General features: G+C 33.1%; 1 protein-coding gene across 1 annotated transcript in view; it reads left to right on the plus strand.

Annotated features, from left to right (window-relative positions):
* Positions 1–4,381: 4,381 nt before the first annotated feature.
* The window catches only part of LOC145690151 (uncharacterized), a 115,091-nt gene continuing 97,295 nt past the window's right edge, over positions 4,382–22,177 (plus strand). The window contains exon 1 of the mRNA XM_081764760.1: positions 4,382–4,806. Coding sequence (XP_081620886.1) covers positions 4,720–4,806 — 87 coding nt within the window. The 5' untranslated portion in view covers positions 4,382–4,719. The remainder of the gene's footprint in view (positions 4,807–22,177) is intronic.

Here is a 22,177-nt window from a genome sequence, read left to right on the forward strand (position 1 = left end):
TATGAGCTTTGAGGGTCCGCCCCTCCAGGATCGGTGCCATTGACAAGAGTTCTGAAATTTTGAACAAATCGTCCCTCTCGAGACGAAGGGGCGTATCTAATTTCTTCAACTTTTCCAGGAGACAGGTTTAAAGGTGTTATTATAAGTTTATTCTATCGTGTTTTGTCAAAATTTAATTTTGATCTCGTAAGTTACATATCAGACACGAAGGATATCAAACTAAATTTTAAAAGAAGACGATATAATAATTAATGAGAAAAGGTTTAAAGTTGTCTTCTAAAAAAGTTAAGATAATGAGATACGCCCTTTTGTCTTGAGAGGGACGAAACGTGTGAACCCAATGGTAACACAATATTTTTTTTTTTTCACATAATTTTCGCTATAGCTTATCGTTTTTGCTGTAAAATTAATAAAATTAATTAATAAGTGTCTGATGTGTTACTATATTTGCTCTGTAGAGGAGCTGCCGTTAAGTTTACGTGATGTTAGTGGATGAAGGTGTGTAACAGAAGGGCAGTTGAGTAGTTTTCTTGATCACTTTACAGGGTTGACAGAATATACGAGGAATAGAAGTAAGTATATATTAACCGTTTCTCGTTTTGTTTTCTTACTCTGTGTGATGGTTGAACCGATTGTTGTGATTTGAAGAAGAAAATGGAAACGTCAGAGGTGAAAAAATGCCACAGACAGTAATTAGGTCCGATACGAGAAAACTACGTGTATATATCTATATCTATATCTATATCTATATCTATCTATCTATCTATCTATCTATCTATCTATCTATATCTATATCTATATCTATCTATCTATCTATCTATCTATCTATCTATCTATCTATCTATCTATATATATATATATATATATATATATATATATATATATATATATATATATATATATATATATATATATGATTTTTGTGGAGACGAACTTTACATTGCATACGTGTGAATGTTAATTGTGTTTCAAATTATCTTTAATGTTTAATGTTCTTTTTTTTTCATACAGGATAATTAAGTTAACCCCGATCTGGATGCTTTAATGTTCGCTCGTAGTTCTACATATTCAACGCAAAACGACTTAAAAGTATATATGCACACGACTTCTTTCACATATTTCAGAAGGTTCAATTTGTCCTTTTCACTTTAATGAAAAGCTTATGCGCATGCAAGAAACTTGATGTAAAAGCAGTACCTATGACAACGCAGTCATATATACGTATTTGATATCACTTGAAAACATCGAAATTATCTCGCTGTTCGCGCAAATATGTGTAACGCCTGCTGGTTATACAACCCAATCGTCATAAAAGTTTGGCTGGTTGCATACAACTAGGTGTTCCGTTTACTTTTATCAACAAGTATTTTTTTTCCTTTGGCTTTCACAATGCAACTAAAGATAATAAAGACTTGAAACATAAAAGAAAAAAAACTAAAGAAATTTAAAAGGAAGTGCTTTTCTTAAATGTACTAAAAGAGGAAAAAAAAACATTTTTCTCAGGTAATTCAATGTTATTGCCCTTATTAACAAAAGTTTAGAAAAGTACCTCATTTTTAATAAAATGAAGAAATGGGACTAATACTAAAAGCATTGGGTGCGACCTAACCACTTCCTTAATATTCATAAAAAGTTTGGTTTCAGCCTTCGGAAAAGTATCCAATGCTTTTAGTCTTAGTCACTTTTCTACATTTTACACAGTCACCTCCCCTTCAAAAAAAAGAATATAGTCTCCTTTCTAGTACATGTGTTGCAAATTATCCCATCACATTAATTTTCCTCATTTCAAAATTTAGGGAAAAAGTGCTTATTTCTCATGTTTGCTCCCAGATAAGTTTTCCCACGATCGAAATCTAGCTAAATTGTTCTCACCTGATTTATATATAACCACTTAATTTAATCGAAATCGATTTCGATGTTTTCCATCGATTAAAAGAAAATATGTGGTCAACCATTCAAAGGAACAATGAAGAATCAATGGCTTTAAGCTATTATTTCCAACTAGATGATCTGTGACGTCAAAGTTTTCTAATCTCCTTCTCAGTAAACCATACAGAGACAACAAAGAACACACAGGAAACTTGGCTCTTTCAGAAAGACCAGTAGTGACAGGCTTTGCAGGACTACTACTCGTTGATCCATGTCAATACGTACACTGCTAATTACTAGCGGATAGGATCTAGAACAGAAGGGTCGTTTGAAGGGGTCGAATGTTTTGTGGACGATTAATGTAGGTTTGATATAATGAAATCTTACATTAAATGAAAATAAAGTAGTGGAATAATTTATATATAGGTCCATAAAGATATAGCCTTTGTGGTGAGCAGTTGTCCCCACCGCCCTCTCCGTGGATCCGCCAGTGCTGCTAACACTTGTTTATTTCATTCTCCTAATAAATACGCTCCCTTTATTTGCTCAATAAGTTTCTCTCTGCTACTGCTCTGATTGTAAAAAACGGAAAAGCTTGCTTCTACATCCTATAGCATAAATAACTGTTCTAGACAAAATATGGCTCAAAATAAGTTGTGAAATATGTAATTTTTAGAATAAAATATGCATTTCAAGGTGTCATTCAATATGCTAATAACACAATGAAAAGAGTTACCGAGTTTTGACCCTCTCTTCAACAAGATATTGTGGGAAAATAAAATTGTACACCTAAAGTGCGAATATTTTTGAAACCTTTGGGATCACGGGTGCTGATCCTAGGGGAAGAGGATGTGCAAAGTTTGTTTGGCATCTTCCTTTGAATCTAGATATTTTGCTTAGTTCTTTGTCTGGACAATCTGATGATGGAACAATTAACATATTTATATGTTTATTGGTTGAAAATACTTATTAGGGTCACGCATTATGACTTACAAGACTGAACTGTTAATACGTCCGTCCGTTCGTTACTCCACACAACTTTTGAACGCAAGTTTATTTCAAATTCTGTTTTCATTCTGTTTCTTTCCTTTTTTCTCCCTCTTTTCTTTGCAGTACACAGCTAGAGCGATTATCGTGATAGAATTCGGTAATGGAACCAATCACGTCACTGTTACTATTAACGTCATCGGTGACGGTGACTTTAACAGCGGGTATCAATATCCCGTTCAATATCTATAATAATATTATATTTAACCTGCACAGTAGCAAAGAAATGTCGGTTGCTTATAATCAAATATGTAGAAAAGTGATTGCCCATATACCATATCTCACATATAGTATCAGACTGTCTTTAGCATACTTTAGTTTCCTTTATAATAGTTCAGTAAGTTTGATCCACATCATGACACCATCTTTTGAGGTGAGTTTAATACTTGAATTAACTCATCTTTTGTCGAGTTGGCATTGTAGACTACCAGTTTCGCTCTCTTTAAATGTATAATTAAGCATTTTCAGTATTTCACAAAAATAAAGAAATTATAGATCATGATCATTATGAGAAAATCTTGACATGCAAATACATTATATAATGTATACATAGGTATGTGCAAAATAATACACATTTAAATGCTATTATTACTATTATTTAAAGAGCCAGCAACATGAAATTGAGTGCTTCAAACACCCTTGCAGGCGCGCACCCAGAATTTTTTGTTGGGAGAAATACAAGCTCTGAGAGAAGGGGTAGAATACTACTATATAGTATTGAACGTGTATTATTCTGCATCCGAAAAGACAACAAGTAATTGTAAAATACTTCCACCTATACTTTCAGAAAACATTATAGAGCTAGATTGTTTTTATAAGAGAAAAAGTACAGATGAAGTGTAAGATCGAATTTTCATGCTACATCGATCATTTTCCTGTTAGTTTTATTGAGAAAGTGTATAAATATATGTCGGATTAGAAAACTTTTCGGGGGAATCCGGACCCGGTGGACCCTCCCCCCGTGGATGTGCTCCTGCCCCTTGATAAAATTTTGTGTACGCCACTGCTGTGAAATGTATCTATGTTTGTTTAAAATTAAAACAGCCAGAATATATGCAGAAAAAATAGCTACATCCGCACTCTGCCACTTCTATAAAATGGGTCAGATTTCGATATTTTTTTGTGTGTGTGATAGTTTGATTTTATCTACTGTATAAGGAAGTTGTATAAAGTATGTATGCTCGCAAGATAAAATGAAATGTTGTCGGCAAACTTTTTTGAAAAGGGGGTAGATAATGGTATCCATAAAACATCTGCATATTAATTTTAAGCTTCAATTGCGCGAGGAATGATTTTCTTTTCTTCCTTTTTATTTAAAAGATGCTCTGCCCAACGAAAAAGAAAAAGGCAAGTAAATAAACCCACGAGAAGTTAGAAGCTTATTATGTTAGTTCAACTTTCTACTACAGAGCGGCGCTACTGTGAAGAATACTTTTCCCCCCACAACAGACGGCTTGCTTCTGTTCTGTTGTCATTTTTCGAACGGATAGTCCAAAGCCACCAAGGTATTGAGAAAGGTGTGCGCGCGTGTGAGCGTGTGTTTGATATGTGTATTGCAACTGTCACTTAACGAACACAAATGTTGTGTTGTGGTGCGATGTGAATATGTGTACTACCATATAGCTATGTGGCGAGGAATAATATTGATTCATTAATATTTTTTTCTGTTATTAAAATTTAAAAAAAAATGAAATAATGTGTCAACGTACTTTATAAATAGTTTCAACGGAAATTAGTGGCGGAAAAATCAAACGTGCAGTGTATATAAATATTTTTTCCAGGAGAAAGAATTATTTTTTAAAAATGAAATATTCAAGTGACAAGAGGTTGCTACCTATGCCAGAGGAGCCCAGAATCCATTTTGACAAACTGTCTGCCAAAGATGAAAAGGTAAATAAGTTTAGTTTTTGAATTTTATATGTTTTATTTTCTTTTTAAATATAACTGGAGGGTCTTCATTTCCACCAAGGTCTTGGGTGTAACTCCCTATTATTATTCAATCTTTCCAAATTTAGCATTCTTCCCCTTAAATTAATCCTTGTCTCCCTAAATTTACCATTTATTTACCCCTAAGTTTATCATTTTCCCACAAATTTACAATTTCTCCCCTTAAATTTTTCATTTTCTCCCCAAATTTATCACTATCCCTCAAATTTAGCATTCTTTCCCTTAAATTTATCATTGCCCGAATTTACCATTTATTTACCCCAAATTTATCATTTTATCTCAAATTTAGCATTCATCCCTTTAAATTTATCATTCTCTCCCCAAATTTATCATTTTCCTGCAAATTTACAATTCTTCCCCTTAAAATTATCATTTTCTTCCTAAATTTATCATTACCCCTCAAATTTAGCATTCTTCCTTTTAAATATATCATTCTATCCCCAAATTTATCATTTATTTAGCCCCAAATTCATCATTTTACTGTAAATTTACCATTCTTCTCCTTAAATTTATCATTCTCTTCCCTAATTTACCATTCATTTACCCACAAATTTATCATTTTCCCGCAAAGTTGCCATTCTGATCCCCAAATATCTCTTCCCAAACTTCACCGGCCTCCAGTTTTTTTTTTTCATTTTTTTAATGAACAAATCAGGCCTCTCCCCGAATATTCTCATGGATGCAACCTATGGTCTAAAATTCGTCTGTGAACATCCCCTGAATATAACGTTTGTATTTAATTACTGTGATACACACGCCTCGAATGATAAATTTTGTGTTACCCTTATGAATATACTAAATAAGCATTATATGAAATGTTCATATTATTTTAAAAGCTGTTGCTTTAATAAATAAATAAAGTTATTACATCAGTTGCTATGTAAATAATTAGTTTTTAACGAAATACTAGATTTAAAAAAAATGATTAAAGCTGTTGAAATAGTTCTATTGAGAAATCTAGTAACTTAATGAGCTTTCCGTTACTACGTTTTTCATGAGCTATCTCGACAAAATCCTGTTAGGAGGCTATGCCATCTTTAGCAGAATAACAGTACATAACTAACAATTAAAGGAAACTACCAGCAGAGTTTGATAAAAATCATTGCATAAGCTAGCTAGACACGTACATCCAGAAATACATTGTAATTAATTTAAATACTCACTGAAATATTGACACATTGATCCTTCTATTTAATAATATATTTTTCTTGATGATTATTAGATATAATACGCGCCTTTGGTACGGAAGACCTGGGTTTGATGCCCGGTAGAAGCTTGTGTGGTTCGTATCCAATGTTAAGCTGTTGTGGATCCACATTTCATACAGTCTTGGTACAGAGAAAGGATGTTAAAATATTAATTCGAACTAATAATTATGTTAGATGTAGGTTACATACTGTATATATCATGTTCTGAAAGATGATTGAAAAACAATATATACGGGTTGATCAAAAACCGTTAATTGCAAATAATTATAAACTGGTTGATGAAAAACTGTTAATTGCAAATAGACCTAATTATTCACGAGTTGATCAAAAACCGTTAATTGCAAATAATTATAAACTGGTTGATGAAAAACTGTTAATTGCAAATAGACCTAATTATTCACGGGTTGATCAAAAACCGTTAATTGCAAATAATTATAAACTGGTTGATGAAAAAACTGATAATTGCAAATAGACCTAATTATTCACGGGTTGATCAAAAACCGTTAATTGCAAATAATTATAAACTGGTTGATGAAAAAACTGATAATTGCAAATAGACCTAATTATTCACGGGTTGATCAAAAACCGTTAATTGCAAATAATTATAAACTGGTTGATGAAAAACTGTTAATTGCAAATAGACCTAATTATTCACGGGTTGATCAAAAACCGTTAATTGCAAATAATTATAAACTGGTTGATGAAAAACTGTTAATTGCAAATAGACCTAATTATTCACGGGTTGATCAAAAACCGTTAATTGCAAATAATTATAAACTGGTTGATGAAAAACTGTTAATTGCAAATAGACCTAATTATTCACGGGTTGATCAAAAACCGTTAATTGCAAATAATTATAAACTGGTTGATGAAAAACTGTTAATTGCAAATAGACCTAATTATTCACGGGTTGATCAAAAACCATTAATTGCAAATAATTATACACTGGTTGATGAAAAAACTGATAATTGCAAATAGACCTAATTATTCATGGGTTGATCCAGTGCCGGATTTACGTGTAAGCTAAACAAGCTATAGCTTAGGGCCCCACTCTCTTGGAGGCCTCAAAAAATTAATTAAAGGGAAAATCTAGATGTACATTTACAAAATAAAACGAAAAGAATAAATAAAATAAAATCTACATATAGCAACAATGCTTCGCGTTGTGTAAGCTCCTATGATGTTAAGTAATGGGGTCTATTCTGCTAGCCTGTTTCCTAAAATATCACTAGTTTCTTCATTTCTGTATATAGGGTGCCTATGTTCATCTGAACCCACAAAGGGCCATTATCTTCAATAGCTTAGGGTCCCACCAAACCTAAATCCGGCTCTGGGTAGATCAAAAACCGTTAATTGCAAATAATTATACACGGGTTGATGAAATACTGTTAATTTCAAACAGACCTAATTATTCGCGGGTTGATCAAAAACCATTAATTGAACATAATTATACATGGGTTGATGAAAAACTGTTAATTCCAAGGAGACCTAATTATTCACGGGTTGTTCAAAAACCGTTAATTGCAAATAATTATACACGGTTGATCAAAAACCGTTAATTGCAAGTAATTATATACCGTTGACGAAAAACTGTTAATTGCAAATAGACTTGATTATTCACGGTTTGATCAAAAACCGTTAATTGCAAATAATTATACACGGGTTGATGAAAAACCGTTAATTGAAAAACAAGATATACGGGTTGATCAAAAACCGTTAATTGAAAAAATACTATAAACGGGTTGACCAAAAACCGTTAATTTAAACTAGTAGGAGTAGGTATGTTTCATCACCCAGTTTATTTATTTAATAGAAACGCACCGACAAATACTTTTAGTTATTTAGTATTAAATAATGCCTATGTAAAAAAAAAAATAAAAAAAAACAGATTCTACTTAATGATTAGAAAATTAAGTTAGACACCTTTCAAGTCAATTTCACGTTATATTAGAACGGGCTCGCCAAATTTCATTATGAATCGCCAATCGATCATAAGTTTTGTCCTTTTCCCTTTATAATACAACATTAGGCAAGCAATTTATATTTTTCAATTCTTCAATTATTTTGTTAGTTGCTCAATATATTTTAAAAATCTATATTCATTCTGTTTCAATAGGTATTAATTAAAAAAAAAAAGCAACGAAAAAGCAAGGAAAGCACTATACAACAGCTTTATGTTTCTTTAAATACTGTTTTCCAAATAGCACTGTTTAAGCAACTTCATAAGCAACTTCAGTTATAATGAATCATACGGTGTATGATCTCATTTAATTTTGGTTACTTTATACCGAACAGTGCCGTGCCGTGGGGGGGGGGGGGGGGCGAGCGAGCGAGCGGTGCGACGAACCCGGGGGCCGAAGTAAGGGGAAGAAAAATTCTGGAGGAAAAAAGAAAAGAAGGAAAGAAACAAGCGAGAGGAAATGCAAGTCCACATATATAAAATGGAAGGAAAAAAGTAATAAAAAGTGCTCAAAATAAACGAAAAGCAGGGTTTATTTTTGAAAATGTTCTTACGCTTTGCGCCAACCATGGTGGGCTTCGCAGCTGTTTGTCAACCTCAGTCGGGGCGCCGTCGTGTAATCTCGCCCCAGGCGCTGATTTTCTACGACACGGCACTGACACCGAACGACTGACAAATATTCTGTCCTAACTATATTGTTAAATTATGATCAAATGTAACACACGGCTATGGTTTGATATTAAAATAAGATTGATAGACAGTACAATAACTATTAGTATCAGTAATTTATAACAGACAATTATTGTTTATTTAACATCAATTTTTATTTGCCATATTACCCAAAATTATTTTCATAAGGATATTTCGACAAAAACTTTGTCAGCAATGAATTGTAATTTTACTCAAAACATCTTACAGTTTACAATTTGTTAGATGTGAGAAATATCTAAAGATGAATACACGTATTTTCTTTCATATAACTTTTGTAAACACTGGAAAACGGAGCTCAATTAAAATGTACCAAACTGAATACCGGTAACTTGTTCAGTTCAATGGCCCTGAGCGTGTCAGTGTTCAGTAGTTTATCGTCAAAATATTTCCGCTATCTCTTAATACAAAACAATTCCAATTATCTCAAGATGGTAGGTAGCAGGTAAGTATAATGAAAAGTGTACACCCACTGGAAATTAGAATCAGAATCACACACATCAGTGTGATAAACACACATTTCATTAATTCATCCACAAAGCCAAAATTGTAACATTGTTCCTTTATTTTTGTTACGTATATTGTTCAAAATTGTAATAAAATTCCCCTCAACAGTTAGTCTAGTCCAATATCATCTTGTAAGCATGTGATGAAGGTTGTAATAGAACCTTCTTTGTTTTAATGTTTTACATTCTTCAAATTTGATAACAAATTATTCAAAGCGTGATCATGACTAAACTGAGACAAAGAAGTGACAAAACAGTTTTGCATTCCCTCACGGTTATTTTGAAATGATCATGCTATTCTGTATGTTATATATTTTTGTTTTAATATTAGTCGCATTTCGGGGAAATAATAGAATCTTTGATCTGAACGTCTCTCAAACGGGCTTTTGCCCAGGCTTGCCCATCCTCCCGCAAGATCAAATTGATTGACTTTTTTTTTTTTTTTTGTGGTTTCTCACCACGTAACGAATCCAGGACCACGTGAACCAAAGGCGTACGCAAAAACATACTGTACTTAAGACCAAAATTAAATAGTAAATATCACATCAGACGGGTATATCATTTATTTATTGATTAATTTCATTATTTGTTCAAATGATGAGTAACTGATTAAATCAATTGGAAAATTATATAAAATATAAATAACAATAAATAAATAAAATGTTCGATGAAAGCTCATGCAAATTCTCATGGCTAAAGTATTATCGTTCTGGACTTTGGAATACCCAGCCTCGGTTCCCGGTATTACTACAAATGGTTTGGATTCCACTTTAAGCTGTAGGTTTACGTCCCATATAGCACCGGTAATTAAAAAGCAGAAATAAATTAAGTATAAACACACATAAATAAGCACAGAGTTGTGTCGAATAGAAAGTTTGTGTGGAGCATTCCGTATTCGACCTCTATAACGATCGACATTTATAAATATGTATATGTTGATAAGGACAACAGTCCGTATCATATGATATATTTTTTATTTATGGCCAGCTACCCGAATATTTAACTTGTTAAGTTTTGTGGCCAGACATGTATAAACATGTTTTTCTAGACAGTTCTGATATAATACGTAAAGAAGCCATTAAAATTGTATATATTTTCAATTATAAAGATGGAATTTTATAAAAATAGAAAGGTAAATGCAGAAAATCTTTGGAGAATACATCAGTTTTAAAATATTTTATTTGTGTGTTATTATTGAAACATTTAGTGAGTAAACTACGTTTTAATTAGTTCCAGAAATTCTGAAATAATGAATTTAGGGCAAATTAGATGTTATAACTCCTAAAAGTATACTTTGAAACTGTTGAACTCTACTATTAAATCATCGTAAGTTTAAGACAGTAACCGTTATTTTTACTATGCTTACTCTGTGTCATATGTAACCGTACCAATCGTGAATCAATTAAAACATATTCCCATAAACTAAAAGCTTATCTTTCAAGCAAATATATATTACAGTAGCCTTCTTTGTTTAACGATATAAGTTCAGCTTAAGTTTACGTGCTTATAAGTAACAACGAACTATCTAGAGAGGTGCTGTTATGATTTCGTATAGCTTACCATATATGGATGTCTTCCGATTTGCTGCTCAAAAATTCTCTCAGGGCTTGAAGTGAATCTTACCTTGCCTTTGTGTGTACTCAGCATCCAGAATCCATTAGAGAACAAACAACACAACGAAAATAATAATAAAAAAAAAAAAAAACTAAAAAAAATATTTCAAGCTTGTTTAAATAATGTGTTCTTCTTTTTACTTAATTGGTTGCTACTGGGCGAAGTAACACGTAATATTTGCCTTTTAGGAATGCGAATAATACCAGCTCATTCATTTTTGCTTATTTAAATGCTTGCTAAAACATGAAAAACCAATATTTATTTTTGATTGTTTTTCAAACCATTGTAACATATATGCATATATGTAGAGTTTTATAACCATGCAAGTAATACAGTATTAAAGCAACATTGTTAATGGTTAGAACGGCGGAATAAACATTTTTTTAAGCATTGTATCCTAAACATAGGCGTAGCTAGAAGTAGTTGATGGGGAGAGTTTGAACTATCATAGGTCCTAAGAGGGAATGCCAAAATCAAATCACAGAAATAATACGTAGTAATATTATTAATAACGGACGTAAGACACCTTTAATATGGATTACAGTTCTGTATCCCCTACTTTTAACTTCTGGTGTTGGAGGAAAATGAAGAAAATAATATGGACAGAGAGAGCAGCAAACGAAGTTGTTTTAAAACGGATAGTAGAGAAGAGAACACCCTTCGTAGGAAGGCAAATTGGATTGGACACATCTTGCGAAGAAATTGGCTTTTTCATACCACCATAGGAGAAAAGATGGAAAGAAAACGAGGAATAGGAAGAAGAACACAACTGATCGATGATTTGAAAAATAGAAGAATATATTGGGAGTTAAAAGAGGAAGCTGAAAAATCGAGAAACGGGAAAGAAACATTTCCAGACCCAAATCTGAAACTGAAAAATACAAGTAAAATCCTCATTAGTCCCAGGAGCTGCCGAAAGGCTGAAAACTTAATAATACTTTAATATCCTTCAAAATAAGTACAATTTATTCTCAAATAAACTCTTGCTTTCTGTGTTCTCTCTTCAACTATCTCCAGTAATATTTTCTCCTCTCAGGTTTGTCAACACTAACTTGCTGAATGAATTTCACTCCACCACACTGCCAGCTTCTACTTTTCTTTTTCTCCATATACACGTCACGATGTCTTTGAAATAGTTTCTCACCGCTCGTTCGGAATGTCTTCATTTCTTCTCTGTACAATACAGTACGTTTAAGACTTTGATATAGTTGATACTTTGTCACTAGTGTTACTCACGATACGAGACGATAAATAAAGTTTTCTCATTTCGACCCGGAAAATGTCTCGTCTCGAAAAGTATTTTTCGTTTCGTCTTGAAAAATTAACTGTCTCGTTATGTAAATTTATATACAAAATCCTTCCTCGTCACGACAGATCCACGAAGGGTGTGATATAACAACCATATTAAACCATATTAAATTTGATTATTGGGATATATTGTGTAATGGTTTGAATATCTTTAAACGTTGTTAAATGTTCATTATGGTTGTACAATCACATTATCACTTTATAGTTTGTATAATATAAATTATGTAGCATTGAAACAGTGTTTGAAATAGGGATGGCTAAGATTTTCCCGGAATTTCACTTTCTAGATTTCGGATAATTACCGGAATTCGGAAAAACTCCGGATTTCGGAAAATTCTAGAAATCTGGATTCTAGAATTTTTTCCGAAATTCGGACTTTTTAATTCCGGAATTTTCTAAATTTCGGAATTTTTCCGAATTCCAGATTTTTTCTGATTTTACTTTCCGGAGTCCGTAAAGTAAAAATTCCGAAACTGACCATCTCTAGTTTGAAATCTAAGATTTGGATGAACTAGTATTGCCTACAAGACTCGAAATATTTCTCGTCTACGAGAACCGAGAGGAAAGATTTTCTCATTTCGTAGGCGAAACTACTTAGCCACCAAAACTATCTTCAAGATATCTTAAAAATAATATTAAAGATATTAATATTAAATATATGATGAAAAATAACCTTTTTAAAGTTTATATGGGGTGTTATAGCTTCAATTTAAGTCAATTTTATTTTCCATATTTCACCCCTTCCTGTCTAAATAATTGCTTTAGTGCCTAATGTTGTCTATTCTATGAATTGTATTCAAAATAAGATTTTATTGGGAAAAATATATAGAAAGGATTTTGCTTCTTCCGAGAAATATAAGTGATGTTTGTAGTGATAAGATGACATAAAACTTTGGACTGCTATGTGCACTGATAAAGTGCTCTAAAACTCTGGACTGTTGTGTGTACTGATAAAGTGTATAAAATTCGGACTATTATGTGTAGTTATAAAGTACTGTATAGAATGTATTTACCAAATATACAAGGAATAAATGTCAAGCTTCTTTTTTATATATACAGTAAAATAAGATATTAACACACAGTTATGTTTGAACATTATCTATAACTTGAATTTATTTTTCAATCGTATTAAGTATTTATCTTCAATACTTCGAGTTACATTTTAGTGCCTATTTTTAAATTTTAGTGCCTATTTGTCTGCCTATTTTCCAGGTTTTTAAAACCTAAACATCCGGTCTCTAGTTATGACACTTAAAATTCAGCAGCTTACTCCTCCACCAAAATAAATAAATAAAATAAAATAAAAGACAGTGGTTTGGTGGTAGAGCGCTTACTTCTGGCGTGTAGAGTCACTAGTTCGATCCTAGGCCAAGTAAGTTTGTGGTGGACAGCATCGTGTCCATGGGTTTTCTCGAATTACTCTCGTTTTCTGCCACGTTACCATTCCACCAATTCTTCCATCATCATACACTTACCTTAATCATCTGTCTCTTTTTAGCCTAACAGACATAATCGTATGACGTTAAACTGATGATTTCATTTAACTTTTCCACTATCAAAATTTCCTTGCTGCCCTTATGGCCAAACACAAACAGACCAAAGTCCAGTATATTTTTATCGGTTTTTCAAAACAAAGAAATATGCATTCTACGTAAAAATATCTAGTTGACGTTAGCTGCTGACGTTTTAGAAATACAAATAGTTTTGGAAAAGTAGATTTTTTTGTGTGTGTATGCATAAAAACAGTATAGTGGAACAAAAATATCTAAAAATAATTTTGCTTTGTGGAGATGGAAAGAGAGAGAGAGAGAGAGAGAGAGGTTTGTGTAACAGTTGTTGTGAATATTAAGTTGCCCAATATCTGATCCAGTGTGTTGACGAACAAAGGAAGCCACTGACCCACTTCCTTAGTAATTTTCGTTTCTGCCTACATATCTTAAGCTAATCGTCTTTGCAAAAAGAAAGGTGTGTGCTTATTCTTTTAACTATTTTGTAATTATTTTGTTTATCCTTGGAACAATTTTACATTTTTTTGTTGATTGCTTTTTATAATATGCTCGTATATAATGCTCGTATATATAATAAACATATCGGTTAGACTACAAGTTATAGTAAAAGCATTGAATTCTATCCAAATATGTTTTAAAATTCTTTTTTAAGGCGTTTTATTGACCAAAAACGCCTTTATGTATTTACTCTGTCTATCCATGTCTCCTTCCGTCCGGGAGACTCAAAATCTCAAAAACTATTTAATGGATCATCATTAATTTTGACCAGGATGTACAAGGTCAACAGTCAGGAATCGAGTTCCTTGATGGAAACTATCCATACGGACAATCGAAAATCCCCGTGCATTCGTATGGGAATAATTAAGGATATCATCCTTGCTTGATAGACTACCCGCAGTGCTGTTACGATGTGCGGGTTAGAATGATGTTCAGGATACAAAATACTCAACAATCCGTGGAATACAACTCTAAAATGAAACTACATGATTTTCTGCTCGACAATTCTAAACACTTAAATATTTTATACTTTCAAATATGAATTTATCTTGGAAAGAGTATTTAATTTAATTTGAGGTACATTGCTAAATTTAAGCCTAGGCTTGATAAAATTTAGTTTCGTAAGGAGTTTGGTTTACTGAAACTAAAAGAAACACTCTCAGATTATGTGGACTGTGACATTGCTACTTTTTAATTTAAAAAAAATAACTGTGATACCCTGTAGTTACCTAAGTTTATCTTAGTTTTTGAAGATTACGATTCTCCTAGTACATGTCAGTGGCGACTCTTGAGGGAGGACACGTTGCTACTAAAAATTAAAGTTCTATCATTAAAACTAAGGGAAGATAACCTAATGTTTTAATTTTTGCATAACAGGCATATTAGAATATTAGAGAAATTCTCTTTCTTATATAATTGTAGCGATATTTTTTTTTTTCTGATGTGACTTTTCTACACAGCCAGCACTGGTGCACTTCACACAAACAGGTTACCTACTAATTTAATAAATAAGGTTAAATTTTAAGTTGAAGAATTGTGTGTTAATACCGAATCAATACTTATTCTATTACGTTTACATTCTGCTCTCTTCATGGTATCTATCATTAGTATCATATAGGGGAGCTCGATGGCTCAGTGGTAGAACACTTACCTCTGGTGCATGGGATCCCTGGTTAGATCCCCGACCAAGTCTGTGGCGGGTAACACCATGTTCGTGGGTTATCTCAGGTTACTCCCCGTTTCCTTCCACATTCTCATTTCATTAATGGTTAATGATGTACCAAATTTCACAATATTAAATCCCCACGTTAAGCGGGTTTGCATATCCAGCCTCCTAACTATGAAAACATTTACGCTCAGTCCAACCTCAATCATTTCACGAATTCAACCTGTTTTACGTATGTTATTAGGACATAATATCGATTGTGATTTATTCTAAAAACACTTTTATACATTGCAAGAGCTGTAACGTCCAAATATTTACTGAGAACTCATAGTCGTATCGGAATAAACAAAAGCGAGTATGGAACAGTAAACTGCTATAACAAAAGGCAAAAGAAGATGTGCAAAGGCATACAAAACGGTCGAGTGGTTTGGGTCAATACACTATCAATCACATGTTTGTGTGTTCAAACCCGGTAGTAAGTTGTTTCTTTTTTAAGTGTCTTCCTATTCTCATCCGGAGGCTGAAAATATTTCTTTGAGTAACTCATTGAAAACTTCTTTTGTTTCAAATTCGATTAGAACGGAACATTATATGAATTGCGAATCTTAAATCCATAGCTAAAAAATGAAGTATACTCACTACTCTATTACCCTCTGATTTGTAACGAAAAACTATTTATAAACAGTGGTGACTTCAGGAAATTATCCTCGGGGGGAATTTCAATATGCGGGTGGACGGCAAACATTGGTAGTCCACATTGAGCATGATCGAATATATAGTCCTGAAGGCGGAAATTTCTTAGCTCGAGAGGGGTCTCAAATTCTCCCTCAGATCACGTCATCATTGCTTAAAAGCTTTACGTAACAAATATAATATTACACTTGTTTCTCGTTCTACATTTAGAATTGGTAAAATCATAACTTATAGAGGATTATAATAAAAACATAAAAATTACAATACCAATCATGTATAAATTATCCTGTAAGTTACCAACTTTGGGTCAAATTAAAACTCAAATATTTGTTTTCGGATTGCACTTAGAAGTAAGTTCTCTCTATATAATCCTGATTGGAAAGCCATGTATTACTCTAATTAATTAATCAATATTTATACAAATACTTTTTTTATTTTACTATTTTTACTATTCAATATTATATACACTTCATTTCCAAAATCAAAATCTCGAAAATGTAGGCTATATTGTACGAGTGCAGATTCGGAAATAAATGATTATTTATCTTATGTATTGGTCTCTATTGGAAATTCTATTTAATCGAATCCGACAAGAACACAGACAGAAACATTGAGAACAGGTGAAAAAAGAGAGAAAAATGTGATGCACCCGGCGGAGACTCGAACTTAATGCGAACAGTGCTTTATAAGCCAAACGCCTTAGACCACTCGGCTATGGTAACAACTAGTAATTGAAGCAAAGGTTTCGAGTAGTAGTTTTTATTACAGAATAACGTTTTCTATTGCCTAAAATTTAAACCTAATTTACTTTGATATAATATATCTATTAATTTGTTTCATGAACACGTTTTCGTTACTTTGATGAATGATGTATGTTGTTGATATAGATTCTATTACACGTTCTTTCGTAAATATTATAGAAAGTATCAGTGTTATTTATGATCTTTCATGGAAATTGACTGGCGCATGCGCAGTACACAGACAGTTCAATTGGAAGGCGAGGAAGGAAACGCTAACACACTGTTAGAATGTTTCGTCGCTGTGAAGTATAAAGAAAAGCTAAAATGTATTTTACGCTTGTCATTGCGTAAAGAATTACCAGGTTAATGTTTGTCCAAGTTCTCACTAATCAACTGGACTCATGAAAATAATTAATATTGTCATTACTGCACAATATGAAGAATAAAGAACGTATATTACACCACATTGTTCTCGAATTCGAACTTAGCTAAGGAAGGGACAATAAACAAAATATGATTTATTCATTCGAATTGAGATAATTCAATGAAACTAGAAATTACACAATCAAAAGGAAAAATATTGTTAAAAAGACAATAATACTTTTATCCGAGATGTGAAATAAAGTTATTAATTAACTGAAATGAAAGTAATATTGTTCATGATATAGAGTAAGAAAAAACAGTAAAAGTATTTTTAGAAACGTTCAAAGTAAATTCACAAATGCTTTTTGAAGATATACTACTCTTCCTTTACGTTTTAACGAACTAATAAGTAAACAAGCAAAGGAAAAGAATGAAGAACGAAAGTATTGCTCTTGAAAAAATATAATAAATAAATGAAACTTAAATAAATGTTTACACAAAAAATAACACACTAGTACTTCGTGTAGTCACCTCCAGATTCAGTAACTTCTTGAAGTCTGGAGGGGATACTAGATACAAGTCTCGAGCAATACGACGGTGTGTCACGAAAATGTTGCCACAGTTCCATTACATGATTTTGAAGAAACGTTTGGTCTCTGTCTTCACGTCTCTCTTCCCATTCTTGCACCATGTAGGCCCACAGATGTTCAATTGGGTTCAAATCTGGGGATAGAGGGGGCCACTCAATACAAATTAACTCTGGATGTTCACTTAGCCACTCTCGTGTTTGCCGGGAAGTGTAAACAGCACTGTTGTCATGCATAAATATATATTCTTCCTGTTCGAGGAAGTTTCTTTCTAAGGACGGTAAACACGTATTTTCGAGGATATTAATGTAAACACTGCTGTTCATTCTCTCAGGCACCGCAACCAAATCTCCAGGACCAGCAGCCGTCATGTATCCCCAAAAGTGTGCTGATATTCGTCCTGAACAAAAAGTTCTGATAATATTTTGTTCAGCATACCTGGTTCCGCGCGGTCTATACAATATAACTCTGCCTTGTTGGTTAGACTTGAAAACCTTCTCGTCGGTCCAGATGACAGTCCCAATATGACTGAAGTTGGGCTATGTTATTCTGTGCCCATTTCACTCGTCTGGTCTTGTGAGTTTCAGTCAGGAGAGTCTTCCTAGCGGGTCTTGAACAGTGTAGATCAGCCCCCAATAATCTTCTTATTATTGTTTCGTGAGAACAATTATATTCTCTGGCTTTGTCCAAGAGGATTGACGTGTGGCATAGAGGTCTGTTGATTACTTCTGTAACTAAAGCTTGATCTTGAGCTGCAGTTGTCACTTTTGGCCTTCCACTTCTTGACCGAGACCTGAACCATTCACCACCTTCTTCATGTCGCTGAACCCATTTATTGACCGTTTTCTTGTCACATCACAAATCTCTAGCAATCTGAGGCACAGTTTGTCCCATTTTTGCTCGGCCTATGATTTCTCCTCTCAGAGCAACAGACAGTTCTCCACAACCTTTAGAAAGAGGCATTTTGAAAACCTGTTAGAAATTTGCGTTCTGGCGTGTATGACAAATGTCGGTAAAGTGCATCTTTCTGTTTCTACTGCGCATGCACCAGTCAATTTTCATGAAAGATCATAAATAATACTGACAATTGCTGTAATATTTATGAACGAATACGTAATAGAACCTATATTAACATCATTCGTCAAAGTAAAGAATACCGTAAACATAAAACAATTTCAACAGACTATTACATCAGGCCAAAATAGGCTTAAACTTCAGAGAATACAAAATAAATTTCATACTGTAACAAAAGATTGAACATGTAACACCCTTACTATATTTTCAACTTGTCACGTTAGCCGAGTGGAGTAAGGCATTCGGCTAGAGATTCTGAGGCACCATTCAAGAGTAGTTCGAATCCCACCACAGAATAATTTGGTTTTACCTCTTCTTGACGTTTCTGTTTGTGATCCTGCCGGATTCTATTAAATATAATTCCGTAATACGCTAAAATATACGTAATATTTGAAGTTCTTAACCTTCCATTTTTACATTTTTCAAGCTCAATTGAGAAGAAAAAAGGAAAATGAAAGTACAAAGATTTACAAGTAGGTCACATGTCTCCATTTTTCGATTCTAACTTGAAAGTTACAGTTTAGGCGGTGACATATCGAAGACCCAGGGGGTTGTAACCCCTCCCATTGAAACTTTTATATTCCATTGAAATAAAAAGTGTTTCAGTTTATAATCTTGGAAAAGCAACAATCACTGTGTGTGGAGGACGGTTTATTTATACTACGATTTATCACTTCCAAATGCGTAGAAGATGTAACTGGATATTGTTTATAATCATTCAAGAAATATAAGACAACGAAGGGACTTCGTAAACCCTTCACGCCACCCCAGGCGAACGAAGTGCGTCCCGCCGTCCCTCGGTTGGGAACTGCTGCTTGCGAGGGAAATATTCTAACAGTGTGTTAGCGTTTCCTTCCTCGCCTTCCAATTGAACTGTCTGTGTACTGCGCATGCGCCAGTCAATTTCCATAAAAGATCATAAATAACACTGATACTTTCTATAATATTTACCAAAGAACGTGTAATAGAATCTATATCAACAACATACATCATTCATCAAAGTAACGAAAACGTTCATAAAACAAATTAATATATATATTATATCAAAGTAAATTAGGTTTAAATTTTAGGCAATAGAAAATGTTATTCTGTAATAAGAACTACTACTCGAAGCCTTTGCTACAATCCCTAGTTGTTACCATAGCCGAGTGGTCTAAGGCGTTTGGCTTATAAAGCACCATTTGAACTTACTTCGAGTCCCCGCCGAGTACAAAGTTTTTTTCTCTCTTTTTTTCACCTGTTCTCGATATTTCTGTCTGTGTTCCTGTCGGATTCGATTAAATAGAATTTCGAATAGAGACCAATATATATGATAAATAATCATTTATTTGCGAGTCTGCACTCGTACAATATAGCCTACATTTTCGAGATTTTGATTTTGGAAATGAAGTGTATATACTATTGAATAGTAAAAATAGTAAAATAAAAAATATATTCGTTTAAATATTGATTAATTAGTGTTAAACATGGGTTTCCAATCAGGATTATTTAGAGAGAACTTACTTCTAAGTGCAATCCGAAAACAAATATTTGAGTTTTAATCTGACCCAAAGTTGGTAACTTACAGGATAATTTATACATGATTGGTATTGTAATTTTTATGCTTTTATTATAATCCTCTATAAGTTATGATTTTACCAATTCTAAATGTAGAACGAGAAACAAGTGTAATATTATATTTGTTACGTAAAGCTTTTAAGCAATGATGACGTGATCTGAGGGAGAATTTGAGACCCCTCTCGAGCTAAGAAATTTCCGCCTTCAGGACTATATATTCGATCATGCTCAATGTGGACTACCAATGTTTGCCGTCCACCCGCATATTGAAATTCCCCCCGAGGATAATTTCCTGAAGTCACCACTGTTTATAAATAGTTTTTCGTTACAAATCAGAGGGTAATAGAGTAGTGAGTATACTTCATTTTTTAGCTATGGATTTAAGATTCGCAATTCATATAATGTTCCGTTCTAATCGAATTTGAAACAAAAGAAGTTTTCAATGAGTTACTCAAAGAAATATTTTCAGCCTCCGGATGAGAATAGGAAGACACTTAAAAAAGAAACAACTTACTACCGGGTTTGAACACACAAACATGTGATTGATAGTGTATCGACCCAAACCACTCGACCGTTTTGTATGCCTTTGCACATCTTCTTTTGCCTTTTGTTATAGCAGTTTACTGTTCCATACTCGCTTTTGTTTATTCCGATACGACTATGAGTTCTCAGTAAATATTTGGACGTTACAGCTCTTGCAATGTATAAAAGTGTTTTTAGAATAAATCACAATCGATATTATGTCCTAATAACATACGTAAAACAGGTTGAATTCGTGAAATGATTGAGGTTGGGCTGAGCGTAAATGTTTTCATAGTTAGGAGGCTGGATATGCAAACCCGCTTAACGTGGGGATTTAATATTGTGAAATTTGGTACACAACAAGATTTTAACAAAATACCCTAGCTATACATAACCATCATTATCATATTATCATATCTCGATGAGGAAAAACGTCAGAGACAGTTATGGACAAGTATTTTGAAAATAGATATAGATTTGAGGGCATCATTTTCTTTCACTAGGCTATCAGTATAGCCAGTGGACATCCAATGAAACTGATATCCACGAGACGTCTAATGGATGTCCTTAGAATACAATTATCTCACTAGATAAGGCTTTTCCAAGAAGCACGTAAGATGCAGTAAATATTATGAAGTACAAGTTCGGAGCATCGGACACCTGTCTACCTAAATCATATCTGTCTTAGAAACCGCCCAGTTTTTTTTTTTGTACTTAGCCTAATTCCATTTACTGAGTAATCCACGTGAAAATATGGATATCGTACATAACTGTTGAACATCAAATTGATGATTTGGATATGCATAGAGATAATTCGACTTCTAATGTATGCTTATGGTTTGGAAATCCATGTAATTTATATCCAAATATATTGAACATCTATCAGATTCTTCTTCAACTAAATTTGAAATGAATCCAGTAGGCATTAAGTGAATAATTCGTGAACTTTCGTTGGACATTTCGTTCAAATGTAGTGGAAACACTTAAATTGGATGTTCACAATATTCCTTCGGCCATAGTTTTCCATGAGATAACGAATCTCTACTTTAATAAGAATATTATAATATATTTGGTGTTAATACTGTTTGTGTTTATTTATTTGACAAATGGAAGTGAAAGTGTTGGCATATCGTTTGCGTGACTAATAAGGATTTCCTGGGAAAAAATACCAAATATATTATAGTATATCAAATGACATTTTACATTTCGTAGGTTAATGTATGACAAATGGATACTTGATTACTCATCATTGCTTCTCTTACAAATAGTTATGTGTTTTAGAAGCAATTTTAAAAAAATTAAT

The sequence above is a fragment of the Thermobia domestica genome, chromosome 7, assembly GCF_964235325.1.
Source record: "Thermobia domestica chromosome 7, izTheDome1.hap1.1, whole genome shotgun sequence".
NCBI classification, from domain to species: domain Eukaryota; kingdom Metazoa; phylum Arthropoda; class Insecta; order Zygentoma; family Lepismatidae; genus Thermobia; species Thermobia domestica.